Source organism: Rhinolophus sinicus, linkage group LG01 (genome assembly GCF_036562045.2).
Source record: "Rhinolophus sinicus isolate RSC01 linkage group LG01, ASM3656204v1, whole genome shotgun sequence".
Taxonomy (NCBI): Eukaryota; Metazoa; Chordata; class Mammalia; order Chiroptera; family Rhinolophidae; genus Rhinolophus; species Rhinolophus sinicus.
The window spans coordinates 44118124-44138989 of NC_133751.1; the positions used below are offsets into that span (position 1 = coordinate 44118124).

Genomic DNA, 20866 nt, shown 5'->3' on the forward strand with positions numbered 1-20866 from the left:
CATCTGATAAGGGGTTAATATCCAAAATTTATAAAGAACTCACGAAACCCAACACCAAAACAAACAAACAAACAAAAAAACAATCCATTTAAAAAATGGTCAGAGGACCTGACCGGACATTTCTCCAAACAGGGCATACACATGGCCAATAGACAAAAGATGCTCAACGTCACTAATGATCAGAGAAACACGAATTAAAACCAGAAGGAGATAGCACCTCATACCTGTCAGAATGGCCATCATCAATAAATCAACAAACAGTAGGTGTTGGTGAGGCTGTGGGAGAAAATGGAACCCTCGTGCACTGTTGGTGGGAGTGCAAATTGGCACAGACATTATGGAAAACGGTTTGGAGGTTCCTCAAAAAATTGAAAATAGAACTACCTTATGACCCAACAATTCCATTTCTGGGTATTTAGCTGAAAAAAATCCAACACTAATTCAAAAAAATGTATGCACCCCTACATTCATTGCAGCACTATTTACAATAGCCAAGATATGGAAGCAACCCAAGCACCCATCAATAGACAACTGGATGAAGAAGATATGGTACATATACACAATGGAATATTACTCAGCCACAAAAAAGAATAAAATCTTACTATTTGCGACAACGTGCATGGACCTAGAGGGTATTATGCTGAGTGAAATAAGTAAGACTGAGAAGGAAAAATACCGTATGATCTCACTTATATTGAAATCTAAAGAACAAAAATAAACAAACAAAACAGAAACAGACTCACAGATGCAGACAACAAACTGATGGTTGCCAGAAGGGAGGTGGGTGAAAGAGATGAAGGGACTGAGAAATGCAGATGGGTAGTTACAGAACAGTCACAGGGATGTAAAGCAAAGCATAGGGATTACAGTCAATATGGTAATAACTATGTATAGTGCCAGGTCTAGACTAGTCTAGTCAGGGGGATTACTACGTAAAGTACATAAATGCCTAACCACTATGCTGTACACCTCAAACTATTATAAAACAATACTGAATGTCAACTACAATTGCAAAATTTTAAAAGGGGGGGCGATTGGTGAAGGGGAAGAGGAGGTTTAGATTTCTAGGTATAAGACAAGTAAGTCATGGTGATGTGATGTACAGCACAGGGAATACGGTCAGTAATATTGTGACAGCGTGATACAGTGTCAGATGGTTGTTGGACTTATCATGGTGATCTCTTCTGTAGGTAGATAGGTCTATAAATGTTGGATGACTGTGGTGTACCCCTGAAACTAATATAATATTGTATGTTAGCTATATTTTAACAAAAATCTTTTTCTAAGAAAAAGACCATTTCAGTAGAATATTAGAATGGAAACCAGAGTGCTGGAGAGAATGAATGGGAAACAAAGACCTGAGGAGGACAATTATACCTGGCAGAACTCTAAGGGCAAGAAAGAAAAGAAAGGTTGCTAACAAGAGGAATGAAAAGTAAAGGGAAGGTTGCTGTTGCTGTTTTTATTTATATGGAAAAAAACTTAAGCATGCTTTTAATTTGATCAAGGAGCAGAAGTGACGACAGATGATGAAATCCAGAGTATAGGGTGAGGAATCAGCCTTGTCCAGAGAAGGGATATCTACTCTTCTGAAATAAGAAACAAGGTAGGGGAGGGCTCAGATGGGGAGGCAGAAAGCTGGTGCGATCCAGCTAATGGCAGGATCAGGGAGAGCTTCTGTTCCCTAATGAAGTGTATTTTGGCCATCACAGTCCATGGCAAGTTCATTTGGAAATCTGTCAGATGGGAGAATTTTGAAAACATAAAAACTAGCTGAGATTAGAGGTGCTGATCATGCCATCCAAACCTGAATGATCAATGTTCAAATGTACATGCCAAAATCAGTACTTACATTTGGGGATAACATCTAATTGCACTCTCTGAATTATGAATTAAGATACCTACATTTAGTATCATAATGCTAGAACTACTTGTTTTACATGTGTTCTCTCTTTCTATTAGGTTGGTGCAAAAGTAACTGCGGTTTAAAAGATTAAAAATAACTGCAAAAACCGCAATTACTTTTGCACCAACCTAATAATCTAATACGGTAGGTTATTTGGCTACTAAATACTACAAGTAGAAATCCATGTTTACAACAAATTTTAGAAATGTACTTTGAGCAACTAGTTCTCTTTCAAATGAATATGCAAATTAGCAGATAAATTGTTTGACTTTATTTTAAATTGTGGATGCCTAAGCAAAATTTATCGATGCTTTTTGCTTTTTTAATTTCTGTTAATGACCTTCCATCCTAAAGTGGTTCGTCTTCTGGGCATTTATGCTGCTGAAACAGCGTGGTGTTACTCCATGCCAGGGTTGCCCTAAGTAACCTGAACCCTGCAGATTTTAATAAAATGAAGACGTTTTTCCTCCAAAGGCTTTATTTTAAATTAAGATACAACTAAAGCCATAATTTTGAGACTGCAAAAATAGGTAACCTCATTAAAAACAAAAGAACAGCTAAGGGTATTTTGAAGCAGACTGACCGGTTTAAAAAGTCTTGGGACTAAAACTAAATCTGTGGTGACCCCAGACACACATGGGTATTGCTAAGGCAGCCCCCACTTGAGAACGTTAGGATGTCGTGGAAAGATGGTAGTGAGCTTAAAGGAAAGTATTGATTGAGCAGTTTTCATTGTGTGTCCTGGATTACTGGAACCAGATACAGTCAGACTCTAGTGGAACACTGCTCAAACCAGACTGAGGGTTGTTTACAATTCCCCGGGCAACTTGAAACTGCGATTTCAACAATGGCATCAACGAACTCGATCATTTTCAGTAATGTCATCACAGAGATTTATCACTTCACATGAATGTGTTTCTAGCTTCTAAGCAGGCTACCACTGACCCATTTTATCTCACACATAGCTGAAATAGTGAATTGCAATCTTGGTATTACTCTATACTAAAATTACAAAGCAGGTTTTTAGAGTTCAAATAAAACTTTACTTTCATCATCTCATCTACCACTTTGTTTTATTAGTCTGCAATCATTGCCATTCTGCCTATTCCTGGCTCTGGGTAAACCTTACTCACTGGTCTGACCCTTGTCTTTAGCAGCCTTTTTAAATCAATGCCCTTTTTTTTTCAGTTGATTTTTTTTAAATGTTTTTTTCAATTACCATTGGCATTCAATATTATATTAGTTTCAGGTGTACAGCATAGTGGTTAGACATTTATATAACTTACACAGCGATCCCCCAGATAAGTCTTACACCCACCTGACAACATGTATCGTTTTTACGAAATTGACTGTATTTCCTAAGCTGTACTTTACATACCCAGGACCATTCTGTAACTGCAAATGTGTACTTCTTAATCCCTTCACCTTTTTCACTCAGCCCCCCAACCTCTCCCCACCTGGCAACCATCAGTTTGTTCTCTGTATCTATGAGTTTGCTTCTTTCTTGCTTGTTCATTTACTTTGTTCTTGAGATTCCACATATAAGTGAAATCTTATGGTATTTCTCTTTCTCTGTCCAACTAATTTGACTTAGCACAATATCCTCTAGGTCCATCTGTGTTGTTGCAAATGGTAAAACCTTACTCTTTTTATGGCTCAGTAATATTCCATTGTATATATGTACCACATCTTTATCCATTCATCTTTTGATCGGAGCATTTAATCCATTTACAGTAAAGTAATTATTGATAAGTATGTAGTTATTGCCATTTTATTGTTTTCTGATTGTTTCTCTAGTTCTTCTCTGTTCCTTTCTTATTATCCTCACTCTTCTCTTTTATGTTGACGGCTTTCTGTAGTATTGTGTTTGGATTCCTTTCTCTTTATTTCTTGTATGTCTTTTGTTGATTTTTAGTTAGTGGTTACCATGTGCTTCATACATGCCAAGCTATGTTTATAGCCGTCTATTTTAAGTTGATGGTCATTTAAGTTTGAACACATTCTATAATCACTAACATTTTTACTCACATCCTCCACGTTTATGCTTTTGGCATTATTTTTTTATTTCTTTTGTAGGTGTTTGTGTGTATGTTTTAATTTACTATGGTAATTACGCAGGCTCTTCCTAGGTTTTTGCCTTTGTCAGTGAGAATGTTTTTCTTTGTAATATGTTCTTCTTTGTATTTTTTTTCTTCTTCTGAAAAGAACCAGTCAAAAATGAAGAATACAATAACTGAAATGAAGACTATATTAGAGGGAATCAACAGCACATTAGATGAAGCAGAGGACTGAATCAGCAATTTGGAAGAGAAGGTGGTGGAAAACACCTAATCAGAAGACCAAAAAAGAAAAAAGAATCCAAAAAAATGAGGATAGTTGAAGGGACCTCAGGGACAACATCAAGCATAACAACATTCACATCATGGAGTACCAGAAGGAGAAGAGAGAGAGCAAGGATGTCAAAACCTATTTGAAGAAATAATGACTGAAAACTTTCCTAACCCGGCAAAAGAAACACACGTACAAGTCCAAGAAGAGCAGAAAGTCCCAAATAAGATGAAACCAAACAGACCCACACCAAGACACATCATAATTAAAATGCCAAAGGTTAAAGACAAAGCAGCAAGAGAAAAGCAGTTAGTTACCTACAAGGGAGCTCCCATGGACTGGCAGCTAATTTCTCAACACAAACTTTACAGGCCAGAGGGATTGGCACATAATATTCAAAGTGGTGAAAACCCAGAACCTACAACTAAGATTATTCTACCCAGTAAAGCTATCATTTAGAATCGAAGGATAGATAAAGAGCTTCCCAGACAAGACAAAGCTGAAGGAGTTCATCACCTCCAAACCAGTATTACAAGGAATGTTACAGGGACTTCTTTAAGAATCACTGCCTCTTTATGTACTCTTTGTGTAGTCTTTGACACACATTTCAGGCTAACATTTCTATGCTTTCTTTCCATGTTGGTTCTTCCACCTCTACGTTATATCCATGCTCTGATTGTCTATTTTTCTGAGCCTTTGCGCCACACTCTCTCATCTTGACCATTTCTATCTTGTAAAAATCCAGATTTCACTTCTAAGATTAGCTTTCTTCTCTGCTTTCATAATGGAATTGCCCTATACTTGTATACATTAACCGCTTGCGTGGTCTCTCTGTAAAAATACTTCTCCCTCTTTAAGAATTACTAATAGTATTGGTTTCATTCAAATCTTTGCTTCTAAGCTCTTAGAAACAAGCAATTATTACACCCAAACTTTTTACTTTCTATTAGATTCTACTTTCTTAATACCCACTGGCTACTTCTTTACTCTATCTTTACCCTCATTCTTAGCTGCTTAAATTGTCCCCTACGACAAACTGTCCGTTCTCCTCCAATTTTTCTACTTAATAATTCTGATTATGGAGTTTATAAAAATTTTATTTCCCTTTTCTTATATTTTCTAATTTATGTATTCACTCTGTATGACTGATGGAGTTGAAATTAAGTATAATTAATAATCTTGTCAACTCAAAAGTTAAGAGCACACACACAAATGTAGAATAAAAAACCTAAAAAATGTTGATTCTGTTTCTTAATATGCTTTAAGCCTTATACTCCAATGACCCTGCTCAAACTGAATTCTTTCTACACGTAACCAGAAGCATCCATCACTGTCTAGAGACACAAATCTATATTAGAGGGGGAAAAAAAGGCAGGAGGTCCAGGTATAATCCATGCACATATATTAAAATTACACAATGCCCTTCCATCATAAAAAGAGTCTTCCCTCATAAAAGCAGACAACTCTTCTTTAAAGGGCACACAAGTGGAGTTGCTTCCAAGTTAATGATCTATTAGGGGCTTATATATAACTAAAAATCAAAACTTTAAAACCCGTTTGATTTTTCTAAGTGAGTTTTGGCTATACAACTGAACATTCCATAAGAATAAAGGAAGAGGAAAGCTAGCACTAAGTTCTGGGTTTGAGATGGATCATCCTAACACTCCACTCAAATGGTAAAACAGGCAAAAGAAAACCCGGTATCCAACCATTGTGGTAGGAAGTGGTACACAGAGGGAATGAGAGTGGGGGTTGGGGAAACGGCGAAAAAATGTAATAACAAAACCAGAAGATGCCTTTATGAACCAATGGTGACATGTGCCAAGATCAGAGAGCTATAATTAACTCAACTCTGTACCTGAGGGCAAAACAAACCCAAACAAAAGGAACTCCAGGGAAGCAGTATGTTCCCCTAAATCCCAGAGAAAACAATACACCATCAAAATACTTCTGATGTACAGTCACAAAGTGACACAATATCAGCCTTTAGGATCAAAACAAAACAGAAAAGACTTATACCCAGAGTAAATAAAAACTTGAAGTTGGAGAAAGAATGGTATAATAGAAGAAATATCTGTGCAAGTCATCTTTCTACCATACTGACTTATTACCATAGACATTCACGGAGAAAATGAACAGTCAAATCAATGATGACCCAGAAGAAAAACTTTCACTCAGTGGTGTTTGGCCTCGATTGCTTCTCAGGTCTCTTTTCTCCAAAAAATGAATTATATTATTTTAAACAAACAAGCTAGAATAAAAAGAAATACTGTACTCTTTTTTTCTAGCCAAAAATTAATTTTCTGTTTGTTCCTAGGTAAGAATACCCTTTAAATTTGTCCTTTCCGCTAGCTACTCTAAATGGAGGCGAAAGCTTTAAATCTTAGAAATAATTATCAGTTCACACTAACGGGCTTATAGAAATCACAGTATGCTTCTTATGAATGAAGGGTAAGACTCAATACTCCAACCTCATTTTATTCTCACTGCAGAAAGATACCTGTGTTGTCCTTAGCAGTGATAGGATATATAAAAGGAGTCAGAGGTCAAAAAGGAAAAGCATAAGAATCATAGACAGCGATTACCTTGAACTGATGCAAGCTGTATTGGCTGGAAGAGAATTTATAAGGCTAATTCTCCTAGGCAATTGTGACATTGAACTGAGTTTGGTATATCATGCTTCAAATACCTGTTCTCCTTGGGATCACAGGTTTGTACACCAACACAGATGACATACATTTGCCTACAATGACAGGTAAGCTATCAAATGTCACACAGCTTAGTACAGAAGGTTAAGACCCCATTCTATAAAAAGTGATGCTTTCTTTAAAAGTAGGAACATTACGCTTTTAATCAAACAAACGAATACTTAGTTGTTCACTAAGCCACCTTGATTACTCCAGGCACAATCAGTCATGTCTGGAGAGACAACTCGGAAATGTTCTCCCACTAAATGCCTACTCTTCTTTTCTTCCGTTACCTGATAATGAGCCTGGGCTTGCTGCGCTGAGTTCAAGGTGACATTGCAGAGCTTACAGTACAGGGGCTTACATAGCTCCTCCAGGGCAGAGTCTTGTTCCCCTCCCTTAGATAACTCTTCTTCTCCTGCCAGAGGTAAGGAAGCCTCCTGCCCAAAAGGCTTCTGCGGCAGATGCTGCAAGGTTCCTGTAGACCTGGCGGCCACTGACATAGGAGGAGACGATGAGGGCCGCTTAGGCAGAGGAAGCCCGGCGTGTTGCAAGAGGATCATTGGGTATGAAAGCCCTGGGCATAATCCAGTGGGCGAGCAGAAGTCAGGTCTTTAAATCTGAATCAAGAGCAAAAAACATACTCACTTTAAAATGTGACCTCGGCAATACCACATGTAAATGATCACACCACCTGACCCCTTTCTCTACTTCTCCAAACCATCTTCGGGACTTTTGTCTTTTTGCCTCATCTAGCAGACTTCCCCTGTCTGTTAACGCACATCGACACAATGCTCTTCCACGGAGAACAGTTTTATAGATTTGGTTCTATTTTTCTTGGCACAGCTCCAACTGTGGTCCCTCTGGCCCATGAACATTAATAGCACTGCATCCATAACTAATTAAATCTAAAAGTCACATGGCTGAAATGGACATCAAAGGTCACCCAGTCCAGACCCCTTCCCTCAGGCATACTTACAATTAAACACTCTTGATAATCATGCATAGACAAAAATGCCACCAGCTAAAGACCTTATCAAATGTCTCCTTTCCATCCAAACTAGTCTTTCCATCCAAATGATATCAAAAAGAATGAAATAAAGAGAGTCACTTCTCAGAATCCTTAAAGCACTTCTAGAAGTAGCTAAAATATCAAGGAACTCGAGGAATCACTCGGAGTTACCATGTGACAAAAATAAACAAAAGTGTACCTTGTGATCAACTAATAACATTTAAATAGTTGAGCCAACAGCTCCTCACCGCAGAGGCTGCAAATAGGCTGTAGGCCATGCAGCCACAGACTTGCTCTATTTGGAATATTCAGTGTTTTGTTTTGCTTTCATTTTTTAAATCGAGGTAGTCTTCAACATTTAAAAATCAAGAGATTCATGGCTTCTCTTGATAAGAGAATGACCTGGTAACATGTGGCACATGGTCCCACGTGGGCAACAATTAGCTGGTTAGTGCTGAAAGGCAGGGTCCCCGTAGCCACGCCTGCCTTCTCCAGGCCACCTCAGTCCCCACTTAGCCTGCTGCCTGCATCACTGATACTTGCCTGCTCCCTGGAGGCCCTTGAGTTCAGGACCTCACCTCATATAGCCTTAGACTACATATTCAGGAGTCCCCTATAAAATCAGAATATTTTCTCTCCCTCTGGAGGAAAATTACCTGTACAAAAGAATGTATCAGGCAAATGTCTAATGAGGGACTGGATCACACTACCACAGCCCCAATATAATTCCAGCTCCTCAGTCTTTCAGCTATTTCCTTTCCCTTCCTTATAAAATAACTAGTAGTCTCTATTCTGTTTCCCTCAGAAAAGATCCAATATATTCCAATCCCTCTTTAATTTTATCCATGATTTCTCGTGCCTGCCACCCAATGGCATCTTCTAACCCTGAGTATCTCAAAATGAACTACAGTACACATTTTGAGTTCCCATGATTCTAATTAACCCAAATTAAAATATTTATTTCAAAATCCACTATTCCTTCCATTTTCTCAATGCTATTAAAACTTATTTTCTTGGTCAACAGATTATGGATATTTTGGGCTGTTGAAATTTGTCATCTGCAATAGAAATGTGTACATTTTATGACAACAGATTTACTAAAATTAACCAAATAAATTGTGAAAAGTCAGAAGTCTCTTTTAGCATGTTTAATAAATATACACATGTTGAAATGTCAATCAAGTAACAACTTTTATACTAAATTCAGCATCTTGGGGCAGCAGAGGATATCAGTGCAATGGGGAAATAATGTACTTAAGAGCAAAGTACATAAATTATTAGTCATAGTATGTAACAATACTTCACCTTAATCATAACATTTAGAAAAACAATATTATTTTATTCTTCAGCAGAAATATGCTTCATGTACCTCTGGGATCATAAAGAAAAGCAATACAGATTTAGAACATTTAAAAAAACAGGTTCTCTATAATTATATTATTCCTCTCAATTAAATCAAGCAAAGACATTCAGAAAGTAAAGACAGATATATGGACATTTTTTAAAAGGAAAAACTAAGGAGACAAAGACCACTTTTTCAAAAAGTTTAACTACCTAATTATAGTAATTTATAATATTAAAAGACTGCACAGTCTGCCTGTACCGACACAACACACTGGTACCAAATTGACATAAATGAGCTGCCAGTTCAGAAGAGAAATGGTGGAGGAGAGTGTCAAAACATCTGGATAAAGGAAATCAGCAATATCAACAGAAAATCAAATGCTACCAATAACAATTAAACATGTCTGGACTTGTTTTATGGAAGCTCACTCCCACTTGAGGAAATTTCAGCATGTGTCTCCCCCATTGTTGCCTACAGATTTCCATCAAAAGCTCTTCTCAGAGCACAGAGGTACAAGAGGCCCCCTTCCATAGGTGATAAAATCCCCTGAATTAAAGAAAAAATTCTCACCATGTACAAACTTACTCATTATCGCATTTTATCTTTAGATTTTTAAATAGCTAGATATTCCAAAATTATTTCTTGTAATATTCAGCAATCAAAATGATAATGTCAATTCCCAAAGAGAATACATGACAATTACATCAATTACTATACTTGCAAGCAAATATAAATCTAAAAGAAATAAAACCAAGCTTTCAGTGAAAGCATGAATGGTCGAATATAGAGAAACCAAAGCATATGTGACTCAGGTCCATTCAACTACTGCATTAGGTGAAAAGAAACTAACTTGATGGCTGATGTAAATAAAATATTCCTCAGATCATAAAAACCATTCAATTTGATGCTTGAAGTGGCATAAAGGAAGGATTTATGGTGGTAAATGTCCCGGTTTGGAAGGAGTTGAGGGGACAATAAAGAAAATCAAAGCCTCACGGTGTATCCTGTTTAAAGAAAAGGAATGATTACAGCATAGTTTCATAATTGGACTGGGGCCTACTCTTCACATTACCGTATTAAAGACAATCACTTTCTCATTTGGAGAAATCTACAAAGAGAACAATATAAAGGAACAGGTTACTGGCACCTCAGCAAACTAGGGAAGTCTGTAATTGGCAATTCTGGAAATGAGGAAAAGACGGTGAGCATTATTCAGAGCAGCCAGAAGGAATGAGAGAGAGAAAACTAGAAAAATAATCAGCTGAGGCAAGGTATCTCATATAAGGAAGACTCAAAAGAACGCAGGAATCTGGGGGCGAAGAGGCCTTGGTGAACTGGCGTATGTTTTCCAGTTTCAGCTGTGACGGTGCCTAATGCTAGGGCACCGGTTACATATTTGAATCAAAGCTACAGCTACTTCAGCATCGCCCACATATACCTTACATTCCTAAAATGTGCCTATGCATACACAGGAGCGCGCACACTCGCGCACCTCAACCTCGTAAGGATGCCATCACGAAAGATGGAATCCCCTGTCTCCCAGGAGGGGGGAGAGGGCAGCGAGAGGGCCAAGGCAGCTGCCCGCCTAGATGATCCAAACGGAGCACGTGAAAGGCTTAAAAACAAACAGATAAATAAAAGCAGCGCAAGTCTGTCACGTGGAAGGCAGGTGGAAAGACCGCAGCCGAAAGGAACCGCTAGTCCCCGCGGATCCTAGATCGTCCTCAACGCCCCGAGGCTCCGGATAGCTCGCACTTACCGGAACCCCTGGGACGCGCGGGGAGTCGGGGTGCCGAGTCCGCCCGGGACGCCCGCCGCCGTCAGCCCTGCGCGCCGGGCTTGGCCGGGCTCAACCCCGCCTCCCTCGGCGCAACTTTCGCAGCTGGCCCCAGCCGAGCCCTCTTAGCAGCTGAAGACTGACTCAAAAGTCAGTCCAACCGGACCCACAGGGAAACAGCTGCAGGAAGTGACTGCGGAACCGGGAGGCGGCGGAGGAGGAGACTGAAGGCGCCGGCCCGGCGTCGCCACTGCGCATGTGCCTGGCGGAGCAGGCGCTGCAGCGCGGCGGCGGCCACAGCGGCTCCAGCATCCGCGCGCGCGGGTGCGCCCCGGGCAGGTGCGGGCACTGTGAGCTCAGGAGCCCTGGGCCGGAGTAGGAACAAAGAAAGGCACGAGTGCGAAGGAGGATGCACCATCGCCAATCCCAGCGGACAGGTCCTCAGAGCTGTTCATCATATGCCTTGGAAAGTTGATCCAGAGCAGAAACCTGGGCAGAGCTTTTGCAACTTTTATCTGCAGTCATTGAAATCCAAAGCTTTTTCATTCCAGCCGCGCCCTCAGTCTGCTGGTTGCCAGATAAATGGAGATGCCAAAATGTCCAGGAGCCATTAAACTACGCAACAGAATCTTTAAACTGTACTTCTCCCCAGGATGGAGAAAGAAGAGCGTGGCTGCCTGCTCAGTGGTCTGCAATCACACTAGAGAACGCGCGGACGCGTGTACACACACACACACACACACACACACACACACACACACACTATCTTTTACACTAACTTGGGCAAGACAGAGAAGACTTTCTCCTGACTCCTGGAGCCTCACCTGCAAGACAGGAAAGACCAGGAAGAGATTGGCTAATGCTAGAATGCCACATCCTCTCAGAGTCAACACCACCCTGAAAATGTAGACATTGAGAGGTAAGCTGAGGAAATTCCAGCTCTAAAATTCTATTAATTTGTAAATTCTCCCATAGAAAGATTCGCTGGGGTTTTTTTTTATTATAGTAAAATGTACATAACTTTACCATTTTCATCATTTTAAGTGTACAGTTCAGTGTCATTAAGTACATTTACATCACTGTGTGCTTATTTTTTGATCAGTTAAAATGCCAAGGAGATCTATGTATAGCAAGATGTGCCCTAGTAGTAGGCAAATTACTGCAGGAAATTAAAGCTGTTTCTTTGGCTGAAACACACCATCCAATGCCACCACCAACAAATCAGATGACCTGTTTTCCAGAAATGATTTCATAAATACAATGATTGTTTAGCAACATGCTTAAATAGGAAACAATTTAGCTGAATTAATTCTCCTGTTTATGTATACATACTTTATGTGTCAAAATTATAAATGGCCACATTGTTTTTTAAATAATAAATGCTGCTGAAATCCACTCTTCAGCCCTTTTTCTGTATGGTCTTTAGCCACTTCACAGTCCACACTCTTTAGCTAGGACCACAACTGAGCCTTGGCTTACCTTTCCAACCCAACTTCCCATCAGTCTCCTAAACAGTAAACAAAACAGAATCACTCATGTTTACTTACTGGGCCCCACTCAAACCACTCACTTTCCTGCCTATGTGATTTAGACTAATCTACAGCTTGAGTGCAAAATGCTTCCCCACCCATCCCTGCATTTCCAAATTCTACCTATCCTTTTAGGGCTCTTCTTTGATGAGCTTCCATAGCACTTTCTCTGCACACCTTGCAGACACACCTATTATGTATTGCCTCATATTATATTTACTTAAATAGATGACTCATCTGTCCTATAAACTCCTTGAGTGCAGGAAAGATTCATGTCTTGGAATTTTCAAATTTTGTATTTCATTGTTTTATGCAGTTTTGTATGTCAGAGTAAAAATCTGAAACATTAACTGAGGTATTCCACCCTATAGCTCTACACACACACATACGTTTCCATGTCCTCTACCCCTAATCTTATACTCTTCCCGGACTGCTAGCACATTTCCTTCCCTGCTTCAGGGAGAAATAAGAAGGCATTTCTCAGAAGATTGCTTAATAGACATTTGAAGCTCATGACAGTGACAACAGTCTCATAAGTCATAGGTTTTGGTTTAAAATAGCTGTATTTCATGAGTTTCAGCTCCTGCAGAGCTGAAAGAAAAAAGAAATTCAACCACACAAAAAAAATGTATTAGTTTTGCTGTAAAAATAAACAACACCAAAATCTCAATGGCTTATGGCCACAAAGGTTTATTTCTTGCTTGTATTACATGCTGTGGAGCAGTTCCATGGGTCTTCTTATTCCAGGTCCCAGGCTGAAGAAGCAGCCCCTAAGTGGGACTTGCCAATTCTCATGACAAATGGGAAGAGCCAGAGAGCTGGGAGAAATGTGTGAGCCTCTTAAATTTGCTTCTCCAATGTGTTATGACACGTCCACTCAAATCCCATTGGCCAAAGCCTTTCATATGGTTAAACCCCAAGTCAATGGAGAAGTCTACTGCTTCTACAGGCAAATTACATGGCAGTGGGCATGGATTATAATCTTACAAGAGGGTGGTAGGGATGGCCAATTGTAAACAGTAATGTAATCTGCCACAAGCATAGGGGAACCATTTTCTCACCCAAGAGGTATTGGTGCATATCTCCCCCAAAAAGCTTGTACTTCCCCTCACACCCAGTCCCTGGGATTAGCTTGAAAGAAGCTATGGAGATAGAAATAACAGAACCCCCAGATGTGTTTTAAGACCCGAAGACACAGGAGATCTGAGTTCTCTATTCCTGGGGAGGTGGGAATCTGAAAAGCAACCAAGGTCCTAGGGTTTCTCTTTAATAAGCCAACAGAGAGCAGCATGTTAGCATGACGTATTTGGGCATGAAGAACCACAGGAATATGCCCAAACGTGTTCTTGATTCAGTATTTATGGCATTACAGACCATTCAAAGAGGCTGAGAGAGAGGACTGCAGAGGGCTGAAGGGCCTAGAGGTCAGAATAAGGAAGGACAGCTGAGTGCATAGGTCAGTGATCCAAAAGCGATGGAAAAGGGGACATCAACTTCTGAGGCCAAACCCAAGGGTGTTTGCATCTGAGAACCAAATATCTCTCTTGCCATCTACCCTACCCTACCCCCTGCAAAGAGGCTACCCTCGAAAGAACAAGGGAGAGTCATATCATGATAAAGTGATTACATTTAACCAGAAGTGATTTGGGACAGGAGAGATTTGTGGGTAACAGCAGTGCATGCAGAACTGGCTAAATTAAGTTTTCCGTCCTTAGGAAGAACAAGATCTCAACATTGAGACTAGTTTCAATTATTTTTTAACAGAATATTTTATACTCTTAAGTTTTATGACCTTATATGGCATAGCTAACTAGTATATTTGTACCACCATGGTTGATTGAATAAATGGATTAATGAAGTGTTTCTCTTTCCTCCCATTTAGAATAGGGATTATAATACTTGACGACTGTACTTCATAGAAATGTTGTTTCTTTAATGTCACTAGTATATGGGAAACTATCTGAATTTATCAGGAGGAAACTCTCATATTAAAACAAAGACCATTATTTTTCATTATGCTAGATCCCATACTGAGAAAAACTACATTTTGTATTAGTTTATTTACCAAGAAGATGATTCTAACACACTTTTGGTGTCATGGCCTGAGCATTTGGGGAATGTAAGTCAGACATCTTCATTCTGTACCCAAAATCAGAAAAAGGAGAAGCCCTCATCCCTCTCCATGGACTGATACAATTTGTCAGGTCAGATCCTGCCTGGAATGTAAATATGTGTCATCCTTTGAGACTCTACATCCTTTACTCTTATACCCAGGCCACAGCACCTGACGTCTTCCAAATTGACTTCTTTAAATCATCAGAGTAAGCGTCCAAAATTCTGTCTCTCATGCCAACTCTGCTCTTCAACACAATCCTTCTTTTGCAATCAAAGCAATGCAATGCAACAAATAAATCAAGCAAAATAACCTCTCAAGCATCTTAATAACATTTGAACATTTTTAACTTAAAAAGTAAAATGTAGAGGAATCATAGAAAGATGGGAACAGCAGTGGCATGATTTTTAACCCCCCTGAATTTCCCTGATTAAAAAAGTGGACACAGTAAGTAGCAAAACCAAAAGTTTATAGATAGCTAGTCCAATGAAGTGTCTCCATACCCCAAAATATTAAGTGATGATCGGGACAAACCACCAAGAGCTACGAGAGCTGTGTGACATCAGCAAGAGAAAGCAGAGAAAAACAACAGGGCAACAGACTGAAAATACCCAAGTAGCAGACAGGGACTACCTGGAAGGCTCAGTGGGCAAATTTGGGAATAGTAGCTGAAACTCAGAGGAGCTTTGCACATTCCAAGAGCAGATGGATGGGTGGGTATGTGATGAGTTCTGAAGGGACTAACTTAGTTAGGGGCCCATAAACTCTCAGGCTAACCAACCCAAACTCCACTTCCAAACTGAGGAGAAAATGCCAGAAATAGAATCAAAATGGTGCAGAGTAGTAAAACAGCAAACAGAAGAACCAGAATAGAAGAGGGGAAGGAGATCTCAGAAAGGAAGCCAGCACCTAGTGAACACTACTGAGGACACGACAAGAGTGAGCTCTAGAGTCTGAAGGTAAAAAGTTGTCCTAGACCACCCAACCGTCAACTTCTAATCAAACCTGTAGATTCAACTGCCAGCTTGCAAGAAATATGGAGGGTAGAGAAACATGTTAAACTACACTATGGAGATGCACTCAACAAAAATCCAGACTAGAGAACAAATGACCCGATTTCTTCAACAATTAAATTACACAGTGTAAAGTGGCCAGGGAATAAAGAGGAAGCTTTTTTAAAGTCTTGAATCTGCAGATTAACATTTTCCTCTAGGAGAAAGAACTCTGTAAAACCAGGAATCAAGGGCAAGAGAAAATGGATACGCCAGCTCACCCAGTCAGGTAGAGAGAGAATCATCCCTTCCTCCACATTTTTGTTCTAGTCTCCAATCCTTGAAGGATTGGATGAGGCCCATCCACATTGGCAAGTGGAATCTACTTTATTCTACCAATATCCATCTGCTAGTCTCTCCAGAAACACCCTCACAGAAACCTGGGATAATGTTTAACCAGATATGTGAGCATCTTGTGATGTGGTCAAGCTGACATAACATTATCAATCACATCATGTGAGATAATGAATGCTGTGTTAAGCTATTAAATTTGGGGTAATTTGTTATGCAAAGGTAACTAATATAAGACTCCCCCCATTCTAAATTCTGTAAACTATATACCAGGGGTGCCAAAAAAATGTATACAAGTGGACACTTTGGTCAGTGTTGCTCAAGCAAGTTGTTCGCTGTAATCAGAAGTGTCTGGACGCTGATGGTAACCACTTTGAGCACCTCTTGTAATTGCAGAAGTCACACGTGACTTGTATTCATCTTTTGTTTTTGGTACATATTATTACAATTTTAACAGTTTTCTTAAAATGCGTATACATTTTTTGGTACCCTCTGTATACAGATTATTTTGGTAAAAATAAAAATGTGTATCTCATTACTCTAAGTTCTTGCCTGTTCTTTGCTGTTTATACTTCCTGATTAGAATCACACTGTCAAATTCCCCAAGAAAAACTCCCATTGGGATTTTAATCTGAATTGCAATCAAACCCATAAATTAATTTGGGGAGAAGTTAAAAATTTACAATATTCTCTTTTCCAGACACTCTACAATGATTCAAGACTTCTTTGTCCTCCAATACAATTTTGTGATTTTCATCATCAAGGTACAAATACTATTACTATTATTAAAATACATAAAATATGCTTTTTTGCTTTAGTGAATGCAATCTATTTTCCTTCAAATAATTATTGCTGGCATATAGAAAAATTACCATAGTCTCATTATCCTCAAGCATTTAAAATAACTTTATTATCTTCCTGTACTATTACTAAAATGGTTACATTCCTTCTTGTGGGCGATGTAAAAGAGAGAAAATGAATACTTTTAGGATGATAGCAACCATATTCCTTTTCTGTAACCTGCGATTATCAGAGTATCCAATTTAGGTCTTAAGATCTGCAAGCAGTGGAAATAATTAGCTACTTTCTTAAAAACTCCATATTTTTCTGACTTAATATCCTTTTCCCTCTCACAACCTCTGTCAATTCTAAAAAAAAATACTGGAGTTATTTATTTATTTTTTTTTGCTTTAATAACACGTCTCCCTTATTCAGGCCAGTTAGCTTCTGACTATTTCTTTGCCAGTGACATCACTAATGTAAACTCAATGTTGCACACCCGTTATGACAAAGAAAGCCAAATCCTACTTCCTGACCCTTCACCCTTGCAGTCACTATTCTGTTTGGGAGAAATATCCATTCATTATGTATCCATATAGTCTTATCTGCACCATTTTGTGTATGTATCAGTGCTATGTAATAATGGGAAGAATGATATATTTCTTCAATATTGGAAAGGAAGTACACTAACTTGTAATAAGAGCCTACTGTGCCAGTAGTGGCTTTCATACCCTGTCTCATCTAATCCTCACAACTCCAGTGAGGTAGGTGTTAATTTATCCATTTTACAGGTGAGGAAAACGATTCTGAAATGTTAAGATATAGTTTAAAAGTATTCAGTTTAAGTCTCTCTGACACCACAGTCTTGGTTTCTACAGAGCTTCTCAAACTCTAACATATGTACAAATCACCTGGGGATCTTGTTAAAATGCAGATACGGTCTCAATAGTCAGGACCGTGATTCTGTGTTTCTAACAAGCTCCGAGGTAATGCCAGCACTGCTGATCTCTATACGTCACTCTGAGTAACAAAACAAATCACACAGAATTTAAGACAATATGACTTGTTGAAAGGAGTACAGGCTTCAGGATTTGATCATCTGCATTCCAGTTCTCTCTACAGATCTATAGATACTTACTAGCCTTCTAACCTAGCATGGATTCCTTCTGAATCTCAGTTCCCTAGTCTGAAACATGGAGAGCATAAGAACAGCTTTATAGGATTGTTAGGATAAAAAATAATATATATCTAGTACCTGACACATGGTAGCGTCTCAGTATTGATTTGCCTCTCCTTGGAAACTTAGAATATTGCTATAAACCCTGTAGTTATTCAATATGTGTATTCTTGGTGGCAATAACAGAAAAACAACTAAAACTGATTTGGGCAGAAGGCATGGAAGGATCCTAGAGATTGCCTAATACCCCATCTATGGCAAAGGCAGCTGGGCTCTTAGAAGTAAAGACTCAGATGTTACCCAGAATCTCTTTTTCTCTTTAGGATCTCTTTCTCTCCTAGGGCAAATAGACTTCACTCTATTTCACTGCAGCCTTGTTTCTCACAAGTAGGGAGACTTGGATACCAATAGTTCTTAAGCCTGACAGCTTACAATTTCCACCATCAAAGAAGACTGCATCTCAGGCTCTATCTTTCTGTTCCAAATTTTAAAACCCTTGAGACAGAATTTACTTGGACAAGAATGGGTCAAATGTCCACTCTTAGATTCATCATCTCTGGTCAGAGAGGTAGGGGCTCAGAGCAGGGGGTGTTGTTGTGAAGTACTAGTTACTCCCTGGGTCAACTGGTGACAACTACAGTGAAAGTCATTTAAGTGTCAAAGGGAAGAACTGGACTAGAAATCAGGAAACCTAGATAGTTGTCATGATTGTAACAATCATTTCCTAAATGACTGTGGATAAATCGCTTAATAGCTTTGGGCATCATCTTTCTTATTTACAATACAAGCACTCTGGATTAGATGATATCTGAGGTTATATCCATATACAAAATTTTATGAGCTTATAAATATATGACAAAAATATAAACTATTTTCAAGTTTAAATGTTAGCTTTAAAAATACCTATCAAATGGCACCATCTTCTATTAGTATTTTCCAAGCTATTGAAGAATATGCCATTCCTGGGTTAGTATTCTTGAACGTCAGTCAGCATGTTGCACTTAAAAGGAGAGTGTACTTGAAGTTGATGGAAATGCTTGTGATTTATTATAACCTCTCCATGGCCTTGACTGTCAAATTAATTTTTCTTTTTGAACAAGGCAATGCCACTCTCCCTTTGTTTAATGAAACAGGGGCTTGGAAAACAACCGCCACAGGTAATAAAAATATATCCATGGTTGAAGTTTCAGCTGGAAAGCTATGAATAGAAAAAGGCCTGCTGACTCGCTTCCAAGAAGGTTGCTGTTACTTTAGGGGAATCTGTCACCTTATTCATATATATTTATTCATTTGACAAATATTAATTGAAGTCAGCTATGTTTCAGACACTGTTCTTAGTGCTGGGGATAGAGCACAGGACAAGACAAACAATATCCCTGAGTGCTGGGTACTTATATGCTCATTAAGAAGATAAATAATAAATGCCTAATAAAGACATGGATAAAATACAATAATTCTGGCATGCCCAATCTTTAAGCCTTTTAATCCTTTCATCCACCATCCGCCATGGTAATTTAAACATTTCAACTTCGTTTATCATGGCCATTGCCTTCCTCAAGCTTCTAAATGTCACCATAGCAATGAGTTTGCACCATCATCTGAGGTCCTTGTCAGGATGTTAAATCTCATATCCCAAGAGAGTGACCTCTTCCTTATCAAGTCTTAAATTTTAGCCCCTTTGATCAAGAACCTTCCCTGGCTCCTGTCAGTACATGCTGATGAATTTTGCAGCTCCATTGGGGTATGGTATCTTTCTTCCCATGTGAAGTCCAGCAGTTCCTTGATGAGTTATATACTTTGGCTTAGTCAGGAGAGGAAGCAGATCTTGAGGTCCCCTCTGTTGTCTTGCAAAGGAGAGGCCTCTGTGGTGTTTTCCTCCATGGGGAATAGGAGATGGAAGTGCCAGCTCTTAACAGAGAGGACCATCTCTGCAGGCTCGGAGGGTCAGAGGAGTCTAGGGACTCAAAATCTTTGGGGTTATCCACACAAATGTCCTCATCCCATGTGTCAGGGACCCAAGTTTCCCAATCACAGCCCTGACCTTGGCAGAGCAGTCCTGCCTTAGTTGAGCAGTCAATTGCCTTTGAAGCTTAGTGACTCAAACTATTAAATCCTGAGTATGGTTTTCAGCCATTTCTATTCTCATAATGCAGGAAATAAAGGCCCTTTATAGTTCTCAAAGAGGCCCTGTGACCTTTACACCTGTTTGTCAAGTGTTTGTTAAATACCTACAAGATTTCATTATCCCTCTGTACCTTAGGACCTCAATGCAACTTGATATCAGCCATCCAATTTCACGTCCTTGCATGCATTGTCTGCCCACCACCACCATAGAACTTTTCAAAAGCTTGAATTATTGTACCAACGAAGGTGTTTTCCTCCTCTGGGCAAAGCATTAGCAACTGAGCTGCCATCTTGTGATAGAAGCTGCCTTTGCCTCACCTTCCACCTGGGATGGGGCTGTCATTGCCAACCAAATGGTGAATGACCCAGTCCCCCAGTCTTCATTGCGGGTGCCTTACTGCCATCACTTCAGCTCCTTAAGCAGACACTAACGTAATAGTAGGAGTACAAGAGGGTCACTGGAGGGTGATGTCTATGAAAGTCAAAGAAAATGAACCGATTGGGCAGGAAATCAAGTGGGCAGGAAAAGCCTTCAAATAACAATGCAGATCTGACAGTCTTGGCCAACCCAATAGGGAGCTCCAGAATAAAAACATTAGAACTCTTGCATCCTACTTTATATTGGTTTGAATATACAAAAATGTTTTAAATTAGTTATTGCCAGGGAAAAATGAGTAAAATCATGTCTGGTGATAAATGGACAAAATGCTATAGGAGTGGACACATCAATTTTGCAAAATTGGAT

General features: G+C 39.3%; 1 protein-coding gene across 8 annotated transcripts in view; it reads right to left on the reverse strand.

The window, feature by feature from the left end:
- The window catches only part of ZMAT3 (zinc finger matrin-type 3), a 70542-nt gene that overhangs the window by 25496 nt on the left and 24180 nt on the right, over window positions 1-20866 (reverse strand). For 6 of the 8 annotated variants that reach the window (XM_019752081.2, XM_074328266.1, XM_019752093.2 and 3 more), the window contains one exon: window positions 7215-7541. In XM_019752081.2, coding sequence (XP_019607640.1) covers window positions 7215-7484 — 270 coding nt within the window. In that variant the 5' untranslated portion in view covers window positions 7485-7541. Of the gene's footprint in view, window positions 1-7214; window positions 7542-11037; window positions 11261-20866 lie in introns of those variants that run through there. The other 2 variants (XM_074328275.1, XM_019752131.2) reach the window with 2 other exon arrangements.